Source organism: Anoplolepis gracilipes, chromosome 1, assembly GCF_047496725.1.
Source record: "Anoplolepis gracilipes chromosome 1, ASM4749672v1, whole genome shotgun sequence".
Lineage (NCBI taxonomy): Eukaryota > Metazoa > Arthropoda > Insecta > Hymenoptera > Formicidae > Anoplolepis > Anoplolepis gracilipes.
The window spans coordinates 11,857,625-11,885,506 of NC_132970.1; the positions used below are offsets into that span (position 1 = coordinate 11,857,625).

At 30.3% G+C, this 27,882-nt stretch overlaps 1 protein-coding gene across 3 annotated transcripts; it reads left to right on the forward strand.

The window, feature by feature from the left end:
* The first annotated feature begins 2,496 nt into the window (after positions 1-2,496).
* Positions 2,497-27,737, forward strand: LOC140663292 (very long chain fatty acid elongase 4). Of its 3 annotated transcripts, none has more exons than XM_072887368.1 (7): positions 2,497-2,946; positions 23,901-23,982; positions 24,558-24,745; positions 24,876-24,956; positions 25,174-25,345; positions 25,608-25,885; positions 25,960-27,737. In XM_072887368.1, exons 2-7 carry the CDS (start codon positions 23,904-23,906, stop codon positions 26,119-26,121), a joined length of 960 nt encoding a protein of 319 aa, XP_072743469.1. In that variant the 5' UTR covers positions 2,497-2,946; positions 23,901-23,903; the 3' UTR covers positions 26,122-27,737. The 3 variants fall into 3 exon arrangements, with proteins under 3 accessions (XP_072743469.1, XP_072743479.1, XP_072743463.1); XM_072887378.1 differs by lacking the exon at positions 2,497-2,946 and adding an exon at positions 11,090-11,318; XM_072887362.1 differs by lacking the exon at positions 2,497-2,946 and adding an exon at positions 18,696-18,962 and having other exon boundaries at positions 25,960-27,736.
* Positions 27,738-27,882: the final 145 nt, after the last annotated feature.

The window sequence follows — 27,882 nt, forward strand, 5'->3', positions numbered from 1 at the left end:
CTCAATTTTCTCACGTTTATAGATTCTATAAGATTTCTCGATATATTTAATTTATATAGTTAATTTATAGAATTTAATTTATATACTTAATTTATATAAATATATTTTTTTCCTTTAGCTTTATCAAGATAATTATTCTATAAGATTTCTCGATAGATTAATTTATGTAGTTAATTTATATAATTTAATTTATGTAAATATCTGTCTTTTCTTTCAGCTTCCTCAAGAAGGTTATTATTCATAAACATATTTATTTTATCATTTTCCTATTATAATAGCATCTTATATGTCTAAGAAAAAATTTATAGAAGAAAAATTTCGTAGAAGCATATGGGTCTCCAGTAGGCACCTAACCCGTGTTCTATTGGTTTGTAGTCGACGACGCTGCATACATGGTCAGAGTTATACTTATTTTTCGGCAAAAGATTGTACAAGAACTGTAAAAATTAATTTAAAGAAGAAAGTTAGCATGCTCCTTTCGTTTTCTCAATTAATATTCATTTTTCAAGCGTAATTGTTATTTAAAAATCAAGTAAAATTTGCACTTTTATCTTTTTTTATTTAAATCAATAAAAGTTAACGAAAAGACGTTAAAATTTTTATAAACTCTACAATATTTACAAGTAAAAAGCATTCCAGTTACTTGTACAAAAGACCGAAATGTTATTTTTTTTCTGTTCATTTCAAAAACCTAAATTAATGATTATTGTACGATTATTTTTTCAGTAGTTATAAGCGTCCAAAATCAATAACTCGATTTTGCTTTAATAATAAATATCTCGACGAAAAAAAAATCATAGAACATTTGTTAAAAAAATAAATTAAAGCCAAAACTCTGCTCTTTAACACCCAAGTAATAAAATCGTGCTAGGATTTTTTTTTAATTCGGTATTCTTGGATAAACTTTTGAAAAATTTGTTCAACCGACGGCCGCCGCTTTCTTACAATGTAATTTTGTAACGAATAGAAAGAATTGAAATTTATTTAAAGATTCTAAAACTGGAAACTTCAAGTTTTGAAACTCTTTTTTAATGATTTTATTCCGATTATTTTTAAGAAAGTTACAACTACTTGAAAATTGGCCTTCTTTTATATGGAAGAAAGTGGCCCTTTAATTTTTTGAGTAGTGTATAATTAATATATTAATTATATAATAATTAGTTTAATTTATATAATTAAGCTGTTATACTTTATATTTCAATCAACGGGTTAATTAAAACGACCTGACTAGCCGAAATGATTTAATTTATTCACACGACGTTTCGACCATATGGTTGTGGTTCTTTTCAAGTGTCAACGTTAGTTTCGTTTAAAAAACTCATGTTAACATGACATGTCTCGTTGTTAGCGTTTATTTGTTTTTAATAACCGTTGATTTTAACTAGTGAAATATTTAATTGTTCCACAATTAAGTTCTACCTTTAAAACATGTTCCATTGTATTCTTTCTTCTTTTTCTTAATTTACGTTGACACTTGAAAAGGACCACAACCATATGGTCGAAACGTCGTGTGAATAAATTAAATGATTTTGGCTAGTCAGGTCGTTTTAATTAACCCGTTGATTACAATTAAATACTAGCGACTTTAAACTCTAACTTATAATTTATATTTCAAATACAGTAAACAAACAATTTTCCCGTAAGTTAAGGTTTAAAAGAGGGACTTTTGGTAAAAATGATAAATTAAATATGTAGTTTTAAAAAAATTGATCTGATTTAAAAATCTATCAAAATAAATGTCAGATTGAAAATTGAGATCGAAAATAAAAGAAAAATGTTAATTCGGATCATCCATTCGCTATCAAAATATCAGAAAACTTTTTCGATCAATATATGTTCAACTTCAAAGACATCCATTATCATCAGAAGGATGTCACGTCGTGTAGGTGGATCGGCAAACAGTAAAGCGGACACTAGGTGAAGCGGTCAAAAAGATTTTACACATAGAAAGCCATCGTGGATATCCACATTTTCTTCAACTATCGTCCCCGTTATTTACCTCCAACGTTCAACAAATTTCAACCGTCTGATTTATCGCGTAAGAGAAAGATTGAAACGAGATTTAATTCGATCGACAGAAGATCGATATGAGAAAAGATAAAAAGTGAAAAGAGAGGCTGACGGCTCTACTTCTACTGACAGTTACGTGATCGATGATTACGCGATCGGATTTATATAACATTGACAGCAGGTCGAAAATGATATACATAATATCAAATTCGATTGTCGGCGCGCGAAAGTGATTTTTACATATTTATTCACGATCAATTCATTATCAAAAAACGCGAAAATGATATGATTTTCCTTCATGTATCCAACTGATTCTTGATCTAGCACAAAAAATTGTCCTGAAATCCTATATCATATATACATATATATATATATATATATATATATATATATGTATATGCACACATAGACGGTACAAGCTCCCCTTAAGGGTTGTATTGATTTCTATGATGGCGGCCGGCCGGCGCCTGCACCCTCGGCGATCGGAGGAAAAGCCAGGAGTAAAGCATCGTTGCATCGTCGTGTTTTTCTGGAAGAGACCCGACAAAAGAAGCGCGATGTCGCGAGTGTGAAAGCAAATTATTACAAAACGATACGTGTCGCGTTATCTCTCGATTCGGCGAGCTTATCAAGGATCACTGTTGGTCGAGGTCCGTCCGCGAGTGATGGTTGACGATGGATGAACGTTGAACACCTGAGATTGTTCGGTCAAGACCGGCGGCGAGCTAGCGCAGTGTAGTTATGCAGATGGACCTTCTCGAATGAGAGAGTCGCGAATTAATAGGATTCCCGTACGTTGCAATTGCGGCGGTTGCAGCCTCGTCGACGAGGATTATTGCTACGAAAAACGTGAGGGTCGCGCGTGACCGACCTTCGGATTACTCGTCGCGTGGATCACTCGTCGGAGAAATCAGCAAAGAGCAACGATACTCTTGGGTAAGAAATAGCTGATTTGCCAGACGGGTTTATCGATGTAACATATCGGTGTGTGTTCACCAAGAGTTTGTTAATTTCATATCAAAGGTATGTCGATTATAGAGGATGTCTATTCTTGTAAAGATTCTTTAAAAATAACCCTGACCTTTTTTAGCTATTTTTGTTCAAAATTCTAGATAAGATCGAGAATATTTTCAAGATTTTTTGATTAAATTTTCTAAAATAAGATTTTTTATTGTATACGTTTTTTAATGCTTTTCACTTATATGAAAAACACAGAATAATTTAAGTTTCAAGATTTGCAAATGTATGAAAAAACTCAATAGCTTTCATAAAATAAACATTTTTTCAGTTGCATAACATTTTTTTTATTACACTAAAAATTATAATAAGATTGCAAAGAATATGTGTTAAATATTTAATATTTTGTCAAGACATTCACAAAATATTAAATATTTCATCAATAAATATTAACATGTCTTTTGTCAAAACATTGATTAGTAATAAAAAAAAATGTTATGCAACTGAAAAATGTTTATTTTATGAAAGCTATTGAGTTTTTTCATACATTTGCAAATCTTGAAACTTAAATTATTCTGTGTTTTTCATATAAGTGAAAAGCATTAAAAAACGTATAACCTAATTAAACAGAAACAAAATATCTATTTTAAACATAACTTATTGTTAGCTTATCGAGGGATTTGCTGATTGTTTACAATGTAAGTAATTTATAAAATTATCAAAGAGAAAATGTTTTAAAAATTCCTTGAATTTCAATAAAATTTTCTGATTTTTCCATAAAAGAAATTCCTGAGAATTTCTATGTCTACCCAGGAAATAAATACTCTGTTTTTACAAAAATAGATACCTTATTTCGTTAATGTACGACTCTAATTAAATTAAAGGATGATATTTCTTTAACTTGAATAAAAAAGCAGCAACTAAAAATTCGAATGTTGGATTTCACATGAAAATACTTATCGGAAATTAAAATTATATAGAAATTTTTCCGAAAGTGTTAGTTGTCTATTATATATAGACATTATCTAAACAAGAACTTTTGGATTTTTTATTTTAATTAGTATATGTATAGTATATATATAGTATAATATATCTTCTATTTTTATTAATCGTGTGTCTAATATATAAATTATGTTATAAAAGAAGTAGAGAAAAAAAGTTGCTTTATATCTTTGGACAGACATTTAGTAAAATTTTTAATTGTGCAAAAGTGATTAGCGCAAGTTACGGGGGAAGCTAGATTTATATTTTTACCCTTTGAAAAAACTGTCACTGATATTCAAGATAAATTGTTATTAATTCGTAACTCTGGGGAAAGCTTACCCGATATTAACGAAAATGCATGATTTTCTCGTTATATTATACAGACCCGCGTCGCATCTCGTATGTTAATTAAATTCGCGTTCAATTTGAATGTTAATTGAATTTTGACATGAAAATTTTCACGCGGTTATTCAACCGTAATTGCATATAAAGGCTGTACGTACACACCTGTCACTTGTCACTTGTCCGCGAATGGCTCGTCTGTAGTTTACGCTCTATCGACCAACTTGTAGCCCCTTTCGTCATTTGTGTTCATGCGTCTTACTTTTAATATCTCGGTCATCGACTCACGCGACTGCAGGCTGTAGATTTGCTCGATTCAACGATGCATTCCCGGAGTATTTATACAAAATAATTCACGCCATTAAATATATTATATTATATTTAAAAAGTAAACAATATGCGAGTAAAATAAAAGAAAAACATGAATGACGGTACATGAACAACCAATCAATAATCATTCGTAAAGCGCGCTTTTTTTTCACGTCGCGATGATCGACGATTTTGAACAAAGGAATTATGAGTCGCGCTCGATTGAGGCCGCGCACATTCGGTAATTCGTATAAACAATTTTCTTATTTAATATGCTGTTCAAGAACATGCGGAATTCGAACTGCCATCGTCATTTGACGATGTTTAATGAGACGACACGAAATGTCCAAACGCGGTCAAACGCGTACTTAGTCATGTGACATGTGACAGTAGAAAGCATCACAATAACTCAGGCAGTTCAGCTAGATTAAAGTGACTTATGTCCACCCATGCACCATGACCGCGATTCGACTAACTAACTTGACGCGTTAAGTCGAGAAAAAGCAATTTTACAAATGTTAATAGAGCTTTAAAATGTTGAATTTTTTTTTAATTCAGAGAAAAACACACTGAAAAAAGAAATAGTGTTGAATCAACAACATCATTGTAGTTGGAATTTATTTTATTCATTCAACAACATTATTAATCAAATTAATACGCCGCGTATTGATTTGATTAATAATGCTATTGAATCAATGAAATAAATTTCAACTCTATAATGGTGTTGTTGATTCAACATTATTTTTTTTCAGTGCATTTTTATATCAAAGGCGCGGAATCTCTCAAAGTTGTTTGGCGAAGATTACGCCACTAATGTCACTGTAAAGCCAGTAACGTTCTCCGTATCGATCCTATCTCCAAGCAAATGTTACTTTCGCTGCTTCTTTTTTTGCGAGATCTATCGGATATGTCGATGTGTGTAGCGGAGAAATCACCGCGATCGCGAGAGAAAAATGCAATAAAAAATGCGTATTACGAGATCTTTTACGATCGAAGAATTTGCCTCCACTATATTCTTGGTATTCATTTAAATTAAACCCGTAATTATCTTCTTATTGACTCCAATAAAAAATATCACTTTTTTTGTAATAAAAATATTGGAAAGTAAATAACAATTAGAATATTTGATATTTCTTGTTATACCATATTTTATAAATAAATGGTTAAATTTATTTATATTATAAATGTAAAATCATATATAAAATTTATTGTATATAAATTTTCTTTAATTTTAGAATTATTTTCCCATATGTTTTTAAATTGAAAAAAGGTGCAATTTGTAGAACATCGACAATGTACATAAAAGTGAAATATATACTATACGTGAAAAACTATATAAATAAATAAATTTATTTTATACAATAAATAATTTTTATAACTTTTCAGTTATATAAAAAAACTACACAGTTTCGGAGAGATAATAATTAAATCATATACATATATACATATAACATTTTTGTTTTTGTAAATAGTTTTTAATTCTACTTTGAATCTCAAATAATAAAATCGGCAATTTATTGAAAGCTTTAATGAAACTTTTCAACAAACGCGTTATATTCGAGTAAATATTCGTTGGTTTAAGAAATAGGAAAATTGCGCGCGACTGACATTTGTACTTCGATCAAGGAAAGTTGCGTCGATGCAAAAAGAGCTAGTCGCATCACGGGCGTACACATCAGGCCTAGACATTGACCTCGAAAGTGAGGTGATCATGGCCAACGTTGAGACGTATCGAAGAAAGTGCGCCAGCCTCCAACCGGTTTGCCATACACGTCTTACGTATATCATTGAATCAAAACTCTAAAGACGATTCTCGTCTTCAAAGGACCTTTTCTTTGTGTAACGATTGTTCAGTTACTGATGTCATGCTAATGCACAGTTATAGAACATAGAAGGAGAATATATTAAAATTTTGGCACAAAACGCGTCCAGTCCTTAAATTTACTGGTAGAACTGGAGAGTTTCTCTCTAATGAATTCCGCTGTGCGATAATAGTTTACGCAACTAAAATGATATAAAACTATAAGAGTGATGGAATAAAGAAATATAAAATCTATTAAATAGTTTACTTTATTTGAAATAATTAATATTTTTATTATTTTATTAGTATTATATTTATATTTATATTTATTATTATTATTATATCAATTATATTATTTTATTTATGTATTATTATATTTTTTATTGACTGTTTTGTATTTATGTAATGAATTTATCGCTGTTTTTTTAATTCGCGGAAAACAGAATTTAATCTAAGCGTTAATAGATTTATAACGGTGTTTTTGCGAAGCAAGATATATATCCATATATTTGCAACTTCACCTAAACAATAGAGAGAACATATGAGCAGTCATAGCATAAGTTATGAACTTCTCTTTGAGAAGTCGTTTTCATTATTAACATTCCCGATTGGCGGAAATGCAAAAAGGATGGCCAATTAGAGAAATTCCAATAAAAACCAATCGCTTTCACCTTATCAATTGTATCGGTTTAATTTTGTTCCTTTTCTTTTCTTTGACCGTCTACGCGACTGTCGCGCTCTTATCTGTGATTTGGATAATTGCATCCATTTCCCGGGCTAGAGGGTCGAAGAGAGTGAGACGGAGCCCGCGGATATCGCGCGCATTACGGTACTTGCGGTTTACATAGAAAGCGAAATTTAATAACTTCAAATATAGCACGAATATATGTATACATATATGAAACTAGCGGTGAAACCGATCATCAGGTCAGTATTACCTTTCTTCAATCTTGAACGATACTTGCTTTGCGTACATATAACATTATCTTTATACACATACCATTTTGATTTTTGTAGTATTTCGCTTTTTATATATTATCGATGTCCCACAAAGTGCACACTATTTTTAATTTAAAAATGTATATTATTAATATTTTTAAAATTGAAGAAAATTTATTCGGCATTTTAAAAGTAATTGCTATATATATATTATTTTTTTCTGCTTGCGGCAACTGATGCGACGACACTGGCAAGATATATTTAATAAGCCTAAACAAGTTTATAGAAAGAAAATTAAGTTAGACAAACGGTCAACATTTACATTACGAATTTAGTGAAAGATGAAGTTGCCACTCGTGTTAACATCTGAAAATTGTGAAGCGTGTACCGCACTCCAAAATATATTTTGCTAATGTAGATAGATTTCTAGATGTCGCAATTAAAATTTATCGCTACTTTTTGTATCTGTTAGAATATTGTTTGTCACGTATAGAATTTATAACAGCAATATTCTAGCAATACTTCTAGAAGAAATTTAGATCTCATTGCCAAATATTAATCACAAATATAATTGTCCTTGACAATAGGCCTTAAAGATAGGTATCGCAGAAAAATTTTCTGTCTAAATTATACTAGTACAGATATAAATTCTGTGTCTGTCATTTAAATTGATTAAGTGCAAAATATATGCAGTATCACAGTATTTGCTAATAATTTATCTGTTTTAGTTAATTTTTTATACCTAGAAAATTTTTGTTGAAGTTGCAAGATCATTCTTTTTGAGTGCGTAATTCGTTTTTTTTTTTTTTTTTTTTTTTGCAGTCTGAAAATTGCTTATACCTAGCCGCTGAAATTCATGAATGTTTGTATCGAGTTTATGATGCAAATATTATGACCAATTATATACGGTACGTTTTCGTGGATAAAGAAATTCCAAGCTGATCATAACGCTTTACATGATAAGGACCCACTGGATTTGTCGGACTTGACACCTTCTGATTTTTACTTTTTATCAAGTCTATTTTTGGTGGACAACGGTTTCGGATCGACAAAGAGTTTAAGAAGGTATCTTATCATGACTTAAAGAGTTAAATGTGCAGTTTGAAAGTGAAATTTTAAGACTCATTTCCCGTTACGATAAGTACTTGAATGTACATGGTAATTACGTGGAAAAAGAAAGTATTATTTTAAGTATTTTTTACAATTTTTTCAGATTTTTTTATGCATGTAAATTTATTTTATTATTTATTAAGTTTTTTTATAGTCTGTTGATTTTTATAATAGTTTTTCATTTTTCGTACTCTGTCGATGTCTTATTGTTAGAAAAATTGCACACTCTTTCCAATTTATAAAACGTGTGTTGCTATTTTTAAAATTAAAGAAAAGTTATATATTTTATATATTATATATAATTTTATATTACTTTTATATTACATTTATATTTTATATATAATTGCATATAAGTCTTTATATATAAATATATATTAATTTATATATATAAAGAATTATATTTATTTTTATTGAATTTATTTATATTGAATTAAGTTCTCTTTAGTCAATATTGCCTTTAGATGAATACTGTCTTTCTACAATCTCAAACGGTACGTGTTTTGCAATGTGAGAGTATCCATAGATTCAATGTTCATATTTCTTATTTCGCTTTTCACGCGCTATCGCATGCCGTAGAAATGGCACACTCTTTCCAATTCAACAAATATGTTTTATTAAATATTTCTAAAATATTAAAAAAAAAAATTATATACGAAAACTTGTATGGAATTATTAAATAAGCATTATATGATTTTAAAACGATTTAGATATTTGTATTAATCTTTATTTTATAAAATATCGAAGCTAGAAAGTGTTGAGACATTGATGTATTATATGTATACTTCAAGAAGAGAATTAGATTTTAAAGAGATTACCATAGGCTCTTGTCTTATAGCTAATAATTACGATAGATACAATCCTCGCTATTTGATGCAGGAGAAAGGAAATGCAACCACTCTCTATTAGACAACTTTTCCCTTCGTTTTAACCAGGCGTTAACTGAAGACTGGTTAACGTAAGAACACACTATTTGAAAGCAATTTCACTCATTATGCCATGGTCGAATTTCTTATATTGTGGATGATAATATTACATACGTGTGCAGATTTGAAAATTCGGCCAATTATTTTCATACCGACAGATTTCTTCAATTTCTGAACAGCAATAAATCGAAAGAATAATCGTAGTATAAATAAACGTAGTGTAATCGTGGCTTTAAAAATTTGTTACATGTAACTTTAAATTTATTTGTCTCTTGTAATTTTTTAAATTGTTCTTTTACAAATAAAAATTTTGAATTTTAATGTTTTCTTGTAAAGCAAAATAAGTAGTAAAGTATCGATTATTTCTTTTAAACGATACAGAAGTTTAAACGATGCTTAAAAGATTGCTTTGTCTATTAGACACTTTTACGACGTCTTTGAGTCACACATTGCTTGAGTTGTGATTTACCATACAGCTATTTATGATCATTTCTCAAGAGCAAATATTGGGTAGATTTATAGTCCGTTTTATCCAATATTGGTTAACTTTAATCATTTTTTTCTGTCCTTTTTTTTTAGATACACAGCACCAGTTGTTTTACAAATGTCAAAAAAGATATTTGAATTGAATTATGCATGTGATAAATTATATTATTATATACATTTTACTCTGTCCATATAAAATGTTCCAGAATGCAAACTATAATTCTGATCATAACTGTAGACTTCGTCACGGATTTTTTCGAGTATTATATTTTTTTTTATCTGCAGGAAATTACGTGATTATAACAAAGATTTGAATCTTGCAAGTCTAAGATATATTGACATTTAATGTGTGATGAGTTCTCGAAAGATCTACAATGACAGACAAATATTTAAGGAGAAGAGCCAAATATTATTCTTCTTAAATTTGTCTTTAAGCAACGTTTCATACATTTCCGTGCAAAAGTCAAAGTGTGTCAGTTATTATATTCCCGGAAAGTGTGCAATATTAAAATCTCAATGATGTACTTGTCGAGTTTATTTTAGCTGCTACGCATATACAAGTTAAGGCTAACATAAGCAATAAGATGTAAGCGATAAGCAAATCGATCGACTTACAGTCAAATAGTCTCACGAATCAATTGCAACATTTTAATTGCAGCGTGCTTACGTTTTTTTTTTTTTAATGAATGTTATCGTATTAATATTTAATTGTTAACACAATAATAATAGAAACAGACAACAATAATAAAAAATTTAGAGTCTCTTGCTTAATATTTTTTTGTCTATTATTGCTCAATTTTTTTATCACATATGTATAAAAATATGTCACAAGAGAAACTTATGTACGCTATTACTATACTTTTAATATTTACGTACAAGTCATTTATCAGTTTCTAAAAATTCAATTGCTCCATATAAACAATCTTGTGCATTGTGTTATAAAATATAATATTCAAATTGTCAATTCCTAGCACTTCCAAGCGTTGAAAAAATTTTCTATTTTTTTCTATCAAACGGTAAATAATAAATGTATGCGCTTTTAATCGCGTAGATGCTTGTTTTCATAACAGACTTCGAAATCGTATCGTGTTACTTGCGATAGTTGTTCAAAATAATAGAAGCATGTACCGACGTAAACAATTCTAATCTTTTGTTTTTCTAATCGCTATTCAGTCAACTACAAAATAGAGAGCGCGTGTAAAAGTTATTGCCGCAACCAACCGCGCGTGCGACAAACGAGGTCGTATAACATGTGGCATTCAGTGTTTTTTCAGTTTAAAAGAGATGTTCTGCTTATTATTCATGAAGACACGTTTGTCTAGTAACGTGATTTGAAGAAATGTCCCGGCTCGTGAGGTGTGAAAGAGTACTGTGTACTAAGTAGATCTCCTGGACATGTGTGTGTAAAATGAAAAAAATATATCTCGGCAATTTCTTCGACGTGAGTAATGTAAAAAGTATGTACTTCAGTATAATTTGGTTTTTACATGATATCAATACAATGATAAATAATCAATGGTAATAAAAATAATAATATAATAATAATGTTAAAATCATAATGCATTATTAAGTCAATAATGATGAAATAATCGATATTTCGTTCTTATATAAATAAGTAGGTCGTTGCCTATTGGATACATCATCATTGAATGAGACTGAAGATTTTTATAAAAGGCTTCCCGTTACCTTTTCAGACACGTGTATTAGATTTAGATGTTCCTTCCACCCTTATACATAAACGATAATGATAGTGTTAATAGGTTCGATTTTTATGACAAAAGATTTACCGTAATAATGTCAACACTTACGATCTTTTGCGAATAGAGAGAGAGAGAGAGAGAGAGTAAAATAAGCGAATGATATATTATCAATAATAATATTAAAATACAGTATAAAACACGTCTCGTTATGATGATATATTGGTATTCAACGGTCAAAGTGTGATACTTTCAAAACACTTATGAGATGCTTGATTAAAAGAGACGAATTCTTCAAAGTGCCAAGAATTATATTGAAGCAAAGTACCGTATCATTGCGTTTGATATTTTGTCTTGATACTTTTTTGTAAATTAGGCTTTAGGGAATTAATAAATATTCAAAGATATTCTATGTTTTTTGTAGATTAGATTTTAGTAAACTAATAAATATTCAAAGATATTCTACGTTTTTTTTTGGGCGATTTTTTTTACTTCACAAGCAATTAGATTCCCTGAAGATTTGTTGTGAAATTAAAACTGCCCATTGTATACTTATACTAATTCTAAATTATTAGGAACTTTTAACACAATGAAAATTTTTAACACGATGAAAAAAAAATTGTGATATGTTTTATGTTATTAAACGCAAATGTGACATGCGAAAAAAGCTTATTTGTCTTGTTTTAAATCATACAGAAAAATGACATCTGATTTCTCCTGCTGACGTCATAATCCGCTGTAGCGAGAATCATCAGGAGCCTCGATATTACCTTAACTTTGACCATTAAGAGAGAGTGACCTTATTATTTATTCAGAAAAATTTATTATTTCCGAACATAATTTATTGAATTAAACCTGCTCTAACAAGATGAAGAAAATGGTACCAGTTATTAATATTTCAGTAACCAAATACATTCAATGTCTGTAACACGTGATTGAGAAGATGATTCTTTATGAGAAATAAGAAAGATTTTTTTTTACAAGAGTTTTTACTCGTTTTTTGTGATTGTGTTATAACTTTTGAATCATCCTATACATCATTTCGTTTTTATGTTGTTCGCTTTTCATTTATGAATTATTAACTGTAAAAAAATTACATGTTTTTGAAAAAATAAGAGACGGTTTCTTTGGCGTCGTGTGCCTCCGTTTAATTACGTCATTATCTTGTAATGGTAGTGAGAGCATCTTTTTCATGCCCTTTGTAAACTTGTTTTACTCCGTGAGGGTCCGGACGGCCCGATTGGCGAAAAGCCAACCAAAAGATGTTCTCGAATGAAAGTTTGCTTGAGGGAGTAAATTGACCAGATTTCTTTCTCGTGTGTATACATATATATGTACATACACTTTCTGTTTTGTATTGCCTTTAATATTTAAATGTTAATATGTTTAGAAATAATATTTTATATAAAATTCTTTAAAATTGAAATGGATTTTCTTATTCCGCATTTATCAAACATATATACATATAATTTATTATTTTGGCCATTTAATCTTTTAATTTCTTGCAAAATTCCAGTTTTTATTATCTAAAAGATAAATACTAAAAGTAAATGTATATATAATAAATAATTTTTTAAAATATATAATATATATGTATAATATAATATATAATAAATATATATATATGTGTATATATAACATTTTTCTCTTATATACATTAAAATAAATTGGCAGAAATTAAATAATAATACAAAAAAATTAACATTTTAAAAGGATGCAATAAATTTTTTTTCAATTTTTTAATTGCTATTCATTACGGACTTACCTATAAAGATCATTGGGTTAATTACATTTGCTCACCGAATAAATATCTTTTAATTAAGGTCGAATCCATTTTAAAATTAATCAATCAAAGAGATTCTCTGGAAGATAATTATATATATCATTTGCTTTCTCTCTCAATAATTCGGTTCGAGATAATTCTCTCCTTGTCATCTTTGGTTCGTTTTTAGCTCGAGTCCGATAAAAAGGGCAACTCGATACCAGTTTGGTTTGATGCGATGATACCGTGTCGTCGGTACCCAGTAACCCAGCTTCCAATGTGTCTCATCTGCTGAAGTTGGTCCAGTCTCCCATCGGCCCACTAAGCGGCGAGAGATCACACGTACAACGGGTCCCGTTTTTCGCTTTTTTTTTCATCACTTTGGAAGACACGTGAATTGCCAACCGGCTTCAAACTCATTACGCAAATATTTAAAGAGATTGGGACACCGATTTCTCGATTTTTTGAATCCTGTTATTAAAACATTAAACGTATACAAGCGCATATAAATCAACTTAGTGAATAACTGTTGTGTATCCAAAATGTTAAAGTATGATCAAAGAGTGCAGCCTACACACTTATAATATAATCTTTTTCTGTATTATATTAATTAGCTTCTTCTGAACAATGAAAGATACGACCCTTTTCTTGTTTCAATTAAAATTTTGATTTACAATATATATAGGAAAAAAAGAGAGAATGATATAATAATTGCTTTTTTATAATTTATATTGTATTTAAAAAATTTTTTACTGTCATCAAATTTTCCTTGTTGCTTTTTTTATTTTAAAAGACACATTAGTGATTTCTCTTGAAAATCGATCAATTACCTTTAAATCAATATTTAAAACACAAATTTTCATACATTTGTGATATTAAATGAATATGTGATATATACATGTGTTAACTTGGCATTAGTTACAATGAAAATAAAATAAAATTCAATTTTATATAAAATGCCAGCAGATATCACTGATACTCTTGTTTGAAAATCTATCTGCTAGAATGATACAGCAATTTTATTTAAAAGAATTCATATTCAAATCGAGAGGAATACTATATACAATGGAGAAATAACCACATAGTTATTCTATCTTGTACGAAAAAAAAATGCGTAATGACCATTTACAGAGGAAATCGCGTAATGGAAACCACGTTAAATGCATGGTACCATAGGGCAGAAACCAAGGTCAACACTGTACATCGAATATAAAGTTCTATTCGTTTTCTTTTCTTCTGTATATATCCCGAGTGGAAATTTTAATTAATTTAATTAACAAAGAAATTTGATTTATAAAAATTTATCGTTTTTACTTTATACCTTAAATAGGCAATAAACGAACAATTTTTCACTTACAAAGATATTTAATAATAATAAGGAGAAGTTTTTGATTAAATTACAGATTAAACAATTTCAAGAAAAGATAATCTGACTGTTTAAAGTATCAAACTAGATGTTAGAGTGAAAAATGAGATTAAAGTAAAGGAAAAGAGTTAGGGACGTAGTGTACACGAAACTTATAATAAATAATAGTTTTATTCTCTACTCTTTGAAAACTTAACTGGCTGTCATGAATCAATTGTTAACGATTTAACAACAGAGAATGGATGTGTTGATCGTTTTTCTTTACTTTTTTGCGAAATATTTTTTTCTAGAAATGCCGGTGAAATCTGTGAATTGGTGTAGATACATTTGGCTGGTACATTTTAGTACAAAATTATATACATTGTGACTAGGTAGAAAGAGAGAAAAATAGAGAGAGAGAGAGAGAGAGAGAGAGAGAGAGAGAGAGAGAGAGAGAGAGGTGAAAGGTAAAAAATAAGAAACTGACGTGTCTCGGTTCATGAACCAAGTTATTTGGATTTTGGAACCGTGCTACACAGCAGCGAGTGGTCCATTGACCTGTTTCGATTCATTGAATTATCGTTGACATGGGTTTTGTCTCTTCCACATTGCTTTCTCCACAATTTGTTTTTCCTCTCGCTATGTTTTGTTGTTTAATTAAAAAAAAATAGAAAACCTTTTTCTTTACTTTAAAAGAGAAAGATTTTTTGTTACATTTTGCATGCATATTTTACAGCATATTTAAAGCAGTCTATATAAAGTACAGAGAACTAAAATAGAGTTGAAAACGATAACATATTTTATATAAGAGAAAAATGCTATAATAAATTATCTCTACATTTATATTATAAATATATACCTATGCGTGCTCTTTATTTTTTTGTATGATTCTTATTTTTAGATTGCTTGGTATGGACATTTGAATTTTTTTTATGAATATATATACATATTTTTCTCTTTTTTTATAAGTATTAATCGTGCATAGTACATTACGTTTGATCTTTTCCACTATTATTTTTCTATTTCATATATTCATGATGTAACATTGGGGTCAATTAAGAGCATAAAATTAAATTTATGGGATTAATTAACCCTAATGTTACATCATGAATATGTAAAATAGAGAAACAATAGTACAAGAAATCAAATACAATATATTACGCAAGATTATTGCTTATAAAAAAATAAAACAAATTCAAATAAAATTTTAAACGAGAACATGGATCGAATGGGGTATCATTAACTAGAACTTTGAAAAAGAAATAACTTTTATTAGAACTTCAATTATCTCTTACGTTTCCAAAAAAATCGTTTGAATGTGTGGGTGTCTACAATAATTTACAAAGTGCTCGAAAATAATGTCGCAGAAAGTTGGGAAAAAAATTTTAATGGGTGAGGGTTCCGAATCACTTTGAATATACATGTACATAAGTATATAACATAAATATGTTATGAATCAACAATAAATTAGAAACGAAATATCAGCAAAAATTAACACTTTTTTAATTTATGCTGGAGAGAACGAAAAAAAAAACGGTAATAAATGTATCCTAAAATCGTATTACATTAATGTTAATGCGGTCGGCTGATGTTAAATTTGCATTTAAAATAGTAGATCCAATAGAGTAATCAAAATGACTAACAATTATAAAAAATTACTTATATTTAAAGAGCAGAGATTTTCTTAATATTAGATATTGTTTTAAATTTTTAAATTTTGACTGCAGATTTAAAATAAAAAGTCTCGAAAATTCTTACGTATATAAGGATGGCCGTTACATACGTAAGTGTTACAAGCTGATTTTATCTCTAAAAATATATGCATTATAGCAAAAAAATGTTTGAGATAAAAGTTGTTTGATTTGAAGGGGAAAAAATAGAGATAGTTTGATTTTGGGTGTAATTGTTAAAGTCTGAAGATCAACCTATTTTTTTAAAATGGAACAATTCTATTTTTTTATATAAATCGATTCCTCACAATATTCGATGTAAATAGGCATAAGATTGTAGGATGTCCAAGAATTAAATAGTTTACGAGATATTTCATATTTTCATTTGACATAAGTTGTAAAATATTTGTTTTTCGATTATCTTATCTCAATATATTTTTACGCGCAGAAGAATGAAAGGAATCAATTCTGTAAAAGATATAAAGAAAAGTTGTTTTTAAGAGAAAATATGAATTTACTACCGAGAAGCTACACACATATGTATACACTATATACATATATATATATATATATATATATATATATATGTGTGTGTGTGTGTGTGTGTGTGTGTGTGTAGTATATGTTAGAGCATATTTTTTAAAACATACTCATGCGTCGATTTTACGTATTGTTTGAGAAACTTGCTAAATTAATATTCTAGAGTTAACGAAAGGGAATCTTTGTACTCGCCGCGGTTGTTCGTCCTTGCCCGGACGATGCTCCAGGGCCCACTTTTCTGACACGAGGATCCTGAACCGCAAAAACGCTATGAGAAGACTTACGTAGCAATGTGAAGAGATGCTACGCGACTCTCGCTTGGAAAACGAGGCTACATCGGTGACGTAGTATGTAGCGTGTAGCAAGTGGTATCTATATATGGCCGGATGGTCTGGAAAGAGATGGATTATCCTGACACATTTTCATTCACGAAGAATTCCAACGTTGTACACACCCTTTATTTATCATACAAATCGGTAGATTTCACATATCAGTGATCGGTTGTATGCAACATGACGATATTATAATAATAAATTTCTGATTGTGAAATTTTAAAAAGATTATTACAGTGACGACAATGTTACAAGGACGAGATTTGATTATGCTGAATTGACACGTTTTTTTTGACAAACGCGTTGGTGAAACAACCGATTTTGAAATTATTTTTGTATTTGAATTGAATTATGTTCTTATAGCTTAATAATATTCGTATTGAATCGTAATTTAAAGTGCAATTAAAACTCTTTGCAACGAGAGATTTTGTTTTAAATGATGATGATAAAGATAGAATAAATACAATAAAGCTTCTTCGAGTAATTGCTCCTCAACTGTATTACCGTTGCATTAAAGCATCTCTCAAAACTCTGTTTAACATATCGTGATATAAGTAAAAATTATTGTAAATCCAGATTTCATTGCAATAAAATAAAATTGAAATTACGAACAGTAATAAAGTTAGAATATTTGATTTTATGTTTATTTTTTCTCTCGTTAATAAGATGTCATTTTAAAATTTTACAATTTCTTCGTTATTCGTGATACTATCAATAATTCTTTATTTATATTATATAATTTGTATTATGATAAAAAGTTTACCACATTTTTTTTTCGAAAATCGAAGCTTTTATCGAATAATGTTTCCTACAAAAAGTTTTTTGTCAAGGGTGATATAAAATGCCATTGATTTGACTTTTGATGTAGAAGATTATATTTTCTTTTTAATGAGAACTATTAATTTTTTGCGTAAATCGATGTATATGTATGAAATGAAGATCAATTTTTAATGAAGAAAAAATTTAATGCGTTGTTTTAAATACTCTATACTGCTTGCTGTCATTGTAGACGACGCCTAAAACAACAGCGAATGTTTTAAAAAAGTAAAAAATCAGAACGCCTGTTCTTAAACTAATTTTTCTACTAATATTTCGACAAGTCTAGTCGAATTTTCGTAAAATTGGACGTTTCAGTTTTACGATTACTTCAAGCTTATCAACCCGCGGGCGGAAGTAGAAATCGCAAGAGGCGAAGGCAACGCGCGAGACGCGAGAGTTCCCGTTGTCTCCGCTCGCGGGTTCGATCTCGCGCGAAGAGAGGCCAGACGGTAACGGCCAGAGGGTGGGATACGCCTCGATCGCGGGGATCCTCGCCTTGACCGATCTCGGTCGATCTATCCCCACGATCGATTCCCACCACGTGATCGTGGTTTTGGCCTCGTTTATGTCCTACGTTCGCGGGCGCGATACCACCTCCGACGTGCCGGACGACCCACCACCAGAGCCTTTCGGTGGCGCGGATGGCACCAAAGTTATAAAGTGGACCAGCTAAGCTGACAAGCGGCGCTGCCACTTTGTCGAGCGATCACGACGTGCCACGGTTCCTTCGGCTTTCGTGAAAGGAGAGAAGGATAAGCACTTTTCGGTGGACACCTCGCGCGGTGTCGTCCTCTGAAGCGCACGGTCGTCGTGCCATGTCATTCTAACGTTAAAGTCGTGGGTGCGGTTAATCATCAACAGTCTCGGAACGATCTCCCGGAACGTCATTTCGCTCCCGTAGTAGAAGAACAGGGGATCCAAACACTTGATCTTAAGGTACTGTTCACTAAAGAACCCTGTATCAGATAAGATAGTCTCTTCTTACCTTTAAGAAAAAATCCCAAGTTCAAGTAATTTTTAAAATTATCTTAACTTTGACAAGAGTCTCTTCTTTATCAGGTTTTTTTATTAATGTAGCGCAAGTCGCGCAGATACTTCGCAAAAAGTAAAATATATATATATATATATATACAGGATGTTATTAGTTATTCCTTTTAATAGGCAGACTTTTTTACCAATTTGGAGACGACTTTTCCTCAGCGAAAATGTCGAGAGAAATCATCATTTTTTGCAGACTTCTAATTTTTGTTATTATATATTTTTAAATAAACCTTAAGTTAAAATTTTATTAAAGTAAACTCCTAAAATTAATTGAAGAATATAATTATGTTAATCTTTTAACTTCAGAAAGTTTAGTTTGCGAAAAATCCTTTTTCAACAGCTTGTAATTCTAAAATTATTGATGCTTCAACATTTTCGCTAAAGAAAAATTTCCAAATTGTCCAGATAATTCGCTTATATTAAAAGATATCTGGTAACTACATACTATATATATATATATATATATATATATATATACATACAGGGTGTCTTATAACTAATGAGCCAACGCTCGTGAGTGGGTAGAGTACAGTGAACTAAACAAAAAAATATTAAGTCATTTTGCGATTTTCGCAATAATTATTAAAATATTAATTAAAAACGCTTAGCGAACAATATTATACATAGCTACAAGATGTCCAGTAATAATCGCCCCAACTCTCTAGGGCAGATAGAGCAGGTCAAACTGAACATAAAAGTCCTGTATCATTTTGCGATTAGCGCAATAATTATTGAACTATTAATTAAAAACGCTCAGGGTATGCTGAGCGCTATATGCGGCGCGCGCTCCTACGCTGAGCGTTTTTAATTAATATTTTAATAATTATTGCGAAAATCGGAAAATGATACAGGACTTTTATGTTCAGTTTGACCTGCTCTATCAGCCCTAGAGAGGTGGGGCGATTATTACCGGACATCTTGTACATATGTATAATATTGTTCGTTAAGCGTTTTTAATTAATGTTTGAATAATTATTGCGAAAATCGCAAAATGACATAATTTTGTCCCCTACTTTTTTGTTCAGTTTACTGTACTCTATCCGTTCACGAGCGTTGGCTCGTTAGTTATGAGACACCCTGTATGTGTGTGTGTGTGTGTGTGTGTGTGTGTGTGTGTGTAAAAAAACAAAAATTTAGTAAAAATTTTTGCGCTTGAAATTATTAATTATTAATGGAATATTTAAAATAATAAAGTTGCAAGTAATGGAAGTAAGATTCTCGTTTTTAAATTTGTATTACATAATTGTTTACTATATTGCGAGATACAGCGGTTTTCGATTAAAATGATTTTTCTAAGATCCTAAGAAATCCAACAGAGCAATCGTTAGTACAATCAGAACTTCTCTGTTGCTGAAATTAAGAAACGGTATCATGATGATAAAAAAAAAATTAGGTTTGGCAATGGATAATGACCTACTTGATTCGAGGTTCAATGTCGCAATATGCCGCTTGAAAATGTGTGATTGTCAGCAAATTCATTTCGCGAAAATTTCAAATAAGTGTTTTGATATTACATTAATGATATTGCAACGAAATGATATCTTATTTTTGCTTAGAATTCAATCAAGTTAATTGTGTAATTTTTTTATGACAAAAGGTTTAAAGTAAATGTGTCAGTATAACAATATCGGAAAATACATCTATGTTTCGGGTATTTGTTACAATATTAAATTTAGTTAAAAGCTTAAACTTATTTTATGTTATTTTCGTGATATATAAAAAATATATTAAAATATATACAAACAAAAATTAAATAAAAATTTTTGTACTTGAGGTATTAATTATTAATGGAATATTTATTATCTCTCTCTCTCTCTCTCTCTCTCTCTCTCTCTCTCTCTCTCTCTCTCTCTCTCTCTCTCTTTCTCTCTCTGAAAAGAGATTATAAAAAGTTTTCTTTGCAAATTTTTGGAATTACTTATATATATATATATATAAATTTTACATGATTATATTAACTTAACTTTTATATTTTATTATTGTCTGTATATTTCATGACACGGCCTCTTTCGTTACATGCAAGATGCAATTTAATGAAGAACATAAATGCATTTAATGTAAAATTTCGTAGCCTTCTCTCATTTGCGCTTCTTTTTGTCCGGTGTAAAGAAAGCGTAATTAGTATTTTCCGCTGTCACGTATCATATGATGTTCAATGGCCGTATTACATTTTAATAATATTAATCAATTTACACTTTAAACCGATCGAAATGATTAATTGTGTTTTTTTTTGCTGTGCTACGTGGGCTTACTTTCATACACCTTTAATGACTTCGGCTCGACATAATTAAACGCCGAATTTATAATGTTGTTTTTGTTCGAAAAATAACTTATTGATATGCAAAGTCATTTGTCGTTGAAATTTGCCGAATCAGTTCGCGAACAAATGAAGAAGAAGATGACAAATATGAATAATTAAATATTTAGATTAAATATTTGGGAGTTTGATAAAAACGCACCATTTTCCTCCTTATATTCCCTTTAGCGAACTTTCATATTTTTTTCCAACTATCTATTATCCATGAGGATTTTGAAAGTTTGTGTACGATCTTAATTATTATTAATTATTATTCTCTTTGTGAATAATAGTTAGCTTGAATTTTTAAAAGAGTTTGTGTAAAGTATGTAATATATATAATGAAATTTTCTGAATATAAAGAAAATATAATTTTTAAAAATAATTAACATTACTAATAAATAATATTAGTAATTAAAATTGGAGATTTAATATATCACAGTACAAATTTTTGTATTTATTAAATTTATTAATGATATAACAATAATAATCACTGAAAAAAATTAATATTATTGTAAATATAATATATACATATATATAAAACGAGAAACACACGTTATTTTTCTGAAAGAAAATCGAGCCAACTTTGCTTTTAGGATCAACTCTATTGAATAATAAATGCTATAATATTCTCTAAGTTCTCGTTTTGAAACACAAATTATAATGTACATGTATGTACATACATAATTGTATATAACGTATTTGCTGACTATGTGATATTATTATGATTATTACATAAATAAATAAAAAGATGTAAATATGCGATACGTTACAGCAATCTGTTTTTGTGTGCCATAAAGTCTGAGATCTTAAAATTTCAGAAATTTCGCGAGATTTTTCTCAGCAAGATCCTTTCTTAATCGTCGTTTTACTTTGGATAATATATATATTTTTACAAAAACATTCTATTCCTCTTTGAAACGATAGGTTCACTTTTGCAGATTTATATTTTTCTCAAAAATATAAGATTTCGTTGCATGAATCATGACATGAATCTTTGTTAACATAATAACTCGCGGAAAGTTTAATAAGAAGTCGCTCGTTGAATGAAAGTAACTTTCCTCGGAAGATATGTGCGTTAGTTGATGGATGATCAATTTGACAACAAGTTGCTTAAAGAAGAGAAGTGTTCCATCGGTACATGTTTATAGCGACTTGGGGAGATAGTGGTAATAGTTTTCTTCGGAGCGTGAAAGTTATGTTCTACGATGCGAACGGTGAAGTGAACGACCGAATAATGTGCATCGAGGAAATTGCTATTAGAGATTAATTACGCGCTAATAGACGTATATACGTATTGCTAGTCCCCTTCAATCGATCAAAACCTTACACGATACGAATATGTCGCTGTTAAGTATCTTAATATCTTGTTTATTCGGGAAGAAAAAGTCCATATATAATCAAATATATAATTATTTATTTTTATTATTATATATTTATTTTTGATTATGTAAATATACATATATAATTATATAGATAAAATATATAAATATGTCTTTTTTTTCTGTATAAACTCTATGTACATATATATAGAAAAAATAGAAAGTAATAGAAAATAATTAGAAAAATAATTAGAAGAATAATTTATGCATTGTTTTTTTTTGAAAAAAATGTAAAGTTTAAAAAATCTGAAGAGAATTACTCACATTTAATTAAATATATATAAACAATTTTTACAAAAACTTCTTCAAAAATATTTTTCTAAAAGAAAAAAAATAATTCAAAAATTATTCTTTTTTTTAATTATATTTATTTATTTTGTTTATATGACTTTTTTCCGAGTCCAGCTATCAATTAGTTATGCTTTGCATGCATTTGAATTGTTGATATTTTTCGAAGGAATATTTGTCACGCAAAAATGACGTTAAAGTAAACGAAAAATTAAAATAAAAAATTTAATTAATAGTAATTGATATCGCCAGTGATGAAAATGATTCGGAAGGTTTGTTAGTTAAGCGACCAAACTGACAGATTTAAGCCTTATTCATTTATTAAATGTTAGAACAGGCTTTTCATGACAACGTTTCGAACTTTGGTTTAGGTCCTTTTCAAGTCTAAAACGTATATTAACAATTTTAAGAAATTTAAATATACTTATATTTAAAATGCTAATTATTCCTTATGAGACATACATATTTCACGAGTGCGTGAAAAATATATCTATTAAAAATATACCTATTAAATTCGTTAAAAATATATCTTGTCGGTGACAAAGTACTTGACGCCGTAAAACTATTAGCGGTTTCGTCGATGAGCGAATAGTGGTCTTGCTCCGATACCTTGTGCCTAAGCTTGAAGAGCTATTCGGTCAAGGTAGTATTGAAAGATGAGGTATACGACAATAGAAAGCGGCTATTCTATTAAAATTATTTGCTGCTGTGAACCTGCGCAGCGACCTGTCACTTCTCGACAGTGTATGATTAAAGTAGAGAATGTGACTCGACGCAGCAGTTATCCCGCATGCAAGCCGTAAATGCAAGTTCATTCAAGGCGGTTACGGATTCAAGGGTGATGACGAATTGTTCGTGTTGTTGCAGGCGATGGCGAACCTCATTAATTCGACAGCGCAACTCATCAACGATGCATACGACTACTACCTCTGGACGTTGTCCCTCGCAGGTAATTTACGGAAATTGATTTTTACGGTATTTTAATTATAATATTCGTTTTTGTCTCTCTCTCTCTCTCTCTCTCTCGCAACATCGCGCATGCGTAGGTGTATTTTATAAAGTTGCGCAATTTTTTGATAAAAATTGTATAAATGTCAGAAAAATTAGTTTAATTATATATTAAACTTATCATAGGTATATTAATAGAGCAATTACTTTTGATAACTTCAAAGATTAAGAGCTTTCGAGATTTCGAATGTGGAAGTTTTCGAAGCAAATCAGAAACCTAATTATCGACACAATTATGTTAATTATATAAATAATTAGATATTTTAATTATAAAGAAAATATAAAGATATTACTAAATTAATATCTTTATGTTTTCTTTATAATATAATATAAATTTATGAAAAAAATAAAAAAAACAATTATATCTTATTATATAGAAAATTACATTGTAAATATACTATGATAATATAAAAAAGTAATAAATCGTATTTTTTATATTATAAATAAATATTTATAAATTTTAAACAAATAAATATAAAAAATACCATAAAATTTGTATTGTAATTTGCTTTTTAGACGAGAGAACGAGAGGATGGTTACTGGTTGATTCACCGAAACCAACGTTATTATACACGTTGTTATACCTCCTCATTGTTTGGGGAGGTCCTAAGGTCATGAAGAAACGGAAAGCTTTCAAATTAACATGGGCGCTCGTTCCCTACAACCTTGCCATGGCCTGTCTTAATGCTTATATTGCCATTCAAGTGAGTATACCATTTCTTGCCTCGGGCAACGAGAAAATATCGCGGATCATTTCATTTATTTCCATGTATCCGCTTTCACTTGACGGAAAGTACGCTTCCGTCGTTTCATCGATATCTCTTTGCATTGCAGTTGTTCGTAGCATCCACGAGATTACGATACAGTTACGTGTGTCAGCCGATAAGGCACATTACACGCCCCGATGAACTTCAGGTAAGAAATCTCGGAGAAGCAACAAAAACAATCTTTTTTTTTTCTATATTTTTACATTTCAAGTTGGCTTAAAAAAATTGTTTATTAAAAATAAAAGATCTTTTCTGCTTTATTGAAATAAATTATAAGTCGATAAAGAAAAAGCTTTTAAGCGTCACGCATAAGATTGCGAAAAACGTTGCGAGATGAAACCATTCAAAAATACTGATGCTTGCAGATCGCTAACGCGGTTTGGTGGTACTACTTTAGTAAACTTCTGGAATTCTGCGATACATTCTTCTTTATTTTGCGGAAGAAGGATAATCAATTGAGCTTTCTTCACGTTTATCATCACTCCACCATGTTCTCTTTGTGGTGGATCGGTATCAAATGGGTACCGAGCGGCTCTAGTAAGTATCTCAAATTTTTCTCTCCTTTCATATTAATTTATTTGTAATAATTGGATAATTCTTTTATGGGGCAACTTGCCAAAAATGAAAGATTTAACAAACATTCTAGGTTTAGAAATGACAATTATCGAATAATAAGCTTAATTTTTAGGATATTTAAAAAAAATTTAATCGTATGACATGAGAATAAAAAAAGTCGCTTCGTTTACATAATAAAACCAGAGTCGATCATGTTTTTTTTATCATTCACGCGTGTCTGCAGCTTTTTTGCCAGCGATGGTGAACAGCTTCATCCACGTGCTGATGTACTCGTACTACGGGCTCGCCGCGTTAGGCCCTTCGGTGGCCAAGTACCTCTGGTGGAAGAAGTATTTGACAATCCTTCAGCTGATTCAGTTTACGACCGCCCTGATTCTGGGAATCAACGGCATTCGGTCAGGATGCGACTTCCCGCTCTGGATGCAGTACGCACTCGTCATTTACATGCTCTCCTTCATCGTCCTATTCGGAAACTTCTACGCCAAAGCTTACATCGCAAAGGTCAGTCTTGAACTTGATAGACTTCGGAACTGATGCGTGCGAATATATTTTCAATTCATGACGTTTGTTTGCAGGGTAAACAGGTATATGCGGAGAAGCAGTTGAAGAGGATAAAAGCCAAGGAGAAGGCAATGAATACGCAGCTGACTGCTGACGCAACATTTAGCAATGGAACAATCGCGAACGGACACATGAACGGTTACACGAACGGGGTGACCAAGAGGAAGGCTCAATGAATCTCCCTCTGAGATTCTCTCGTTATCGAGAGTCCGACGCTCGCGACGCACATGATAAAAGAAAATAGTCACGGACGTTAGTAATCTGTATAGTCGACGACGATCTGTCGACGATAGTTTATAATGTAAGAAAAAAAAAAGGAAACAAAAAAAAAAAAAAAAAAGGAAAAGAGAAAGGTTCTATTTAGAAAATATTGTGTTCGCGAGGCAACGTGATCACCACGTGATTCCAAAGTTATCGATACGCGATTTCTCCCTCATCTCAGCTCAACCAACATTGTACATTCGCGGCACGATGCTGATTTCTCAGCATGACTCTGTACATATTAAGAAATATATACATGCCGGATGCGCTCTAGAACCTAGGAGTACGTAGTGATTAGTGCAACAGGTTTCAGATATTCTTGAAGGGAGGCCTGAAGCGCCCGAGGGTTCGACGTAAATATCAAAATACGGTCAAAAGAAAACAATCTTCTCTTAAAAGTCGAAGTAAACAAGCTTAAGAAATCTTTCTCTATATTATTTGAGACTACTAAGATTATTTGAGGCAAAATAGTAACGAGAAGAAAGATATATATATATAGGTAAGAAATAAATAAACAAACTGAAGGGAAGTCTACCTGTGGATGAGTAAAAAAAAAGAAATTAACGGAAAAAGAAATTTTGTGAAAAGAACTTTTAATGGAAGAGTGTCTCTCTCTTCTCCGTTTTGTTTGTCTTGGGAAAATTCAAGTTACATCAATTGTAAGAGAACAAAAGAGGTCCTACTCGAAATTTAACGCGCTCGATTTTCTAAAACGTTTATAACGAAATGTATGCGAAATGTATGCTTGCGTTAGAATAATTGATTTAATTAAATTTCGCGAGCGACATTATGAACGAATCTTGTATGCATAAATATTTAGAAACGTGAATTAAGCCTATAACGTGATTAATTTTCAACTGATTTACACACAGAATAGAGAAACTTGCGAGAGTCCGAACGAAAGGCTCGACCATTTTTATTAAATGATTACACACATTTGGATAAACGATATAGATTTCTTATTCGTTTTCTAAACGACATATATTTTTCAACAAAAACAATGTATCCATCAGTTAGACGCAGATTTTTATACGGACACTTTTCTACACGAGTAATCTACAGGTGTACATATGCAAATAATGCGTTTTTTGTCGCAGTAAGAATTACGATAGCGGCAAGATAATAGTAAAATGCAAGAGAATCAGATAGAAAACAGAGAAAACATTTATATCACAACATGTTTTCTCTCATTCGCGTAGAATCTGCTTTTCATCCACGGTGCGATTCATATTTTTAACCCCAGAATTTACAGATATAGCAACTCTTAGCCCTTAGCTATAAGTTACAAGATAATCATTTTGCGACGATAGCTTTTTATTATTTGCGAATCGTGTGTTTCCTTCTAATATACATATTTCTCAATCTCTTTTAGATAATTATATTATTGTTAATGTGTTTATTTTATTATCACACACTCACACACGTACACACACTCACACATAATGTAACGGATAATTGTTATAAAAATGGCATTGCTGCGCAATGTTTAAACGAAAGAAATTGTGCTATGTTAATTCTTTACAATTCACGTTTATTTACGTCCTTTCTATATAAAGTTTTCCATTAATTAATATCTAACTTCTGTAATAAAAATTACAAAATAATTTTTCTTTGTGTTGATTAAATGTTATGTTAAATGAAATAATTTTTTTACATATATATACATATATAGTTAC

Coding starts and splice junctions, on each gene's coding strand:
- LOC140663292 (XM_072887368.1), top strand. CDS start 23,904: ATGGCGAACCTCATTAATTCGACAGCGCAACTCATCAACGATGCATAC. Junction 25,346..25,607: donor ATGGGTACCGAGCGGCTCTA/GTAAGTATCTCA, acceptor GCGTGTCTGCAG/CTTTTTTGCCAGCGATGGTG. Junction 25,886..25,959: donor CCAAAGCTTACATCGCAAAG/GTCAGTCTTGAA, acceptor GTTTGTTTGCAG/GGTAAACAGGTATATGCGGA.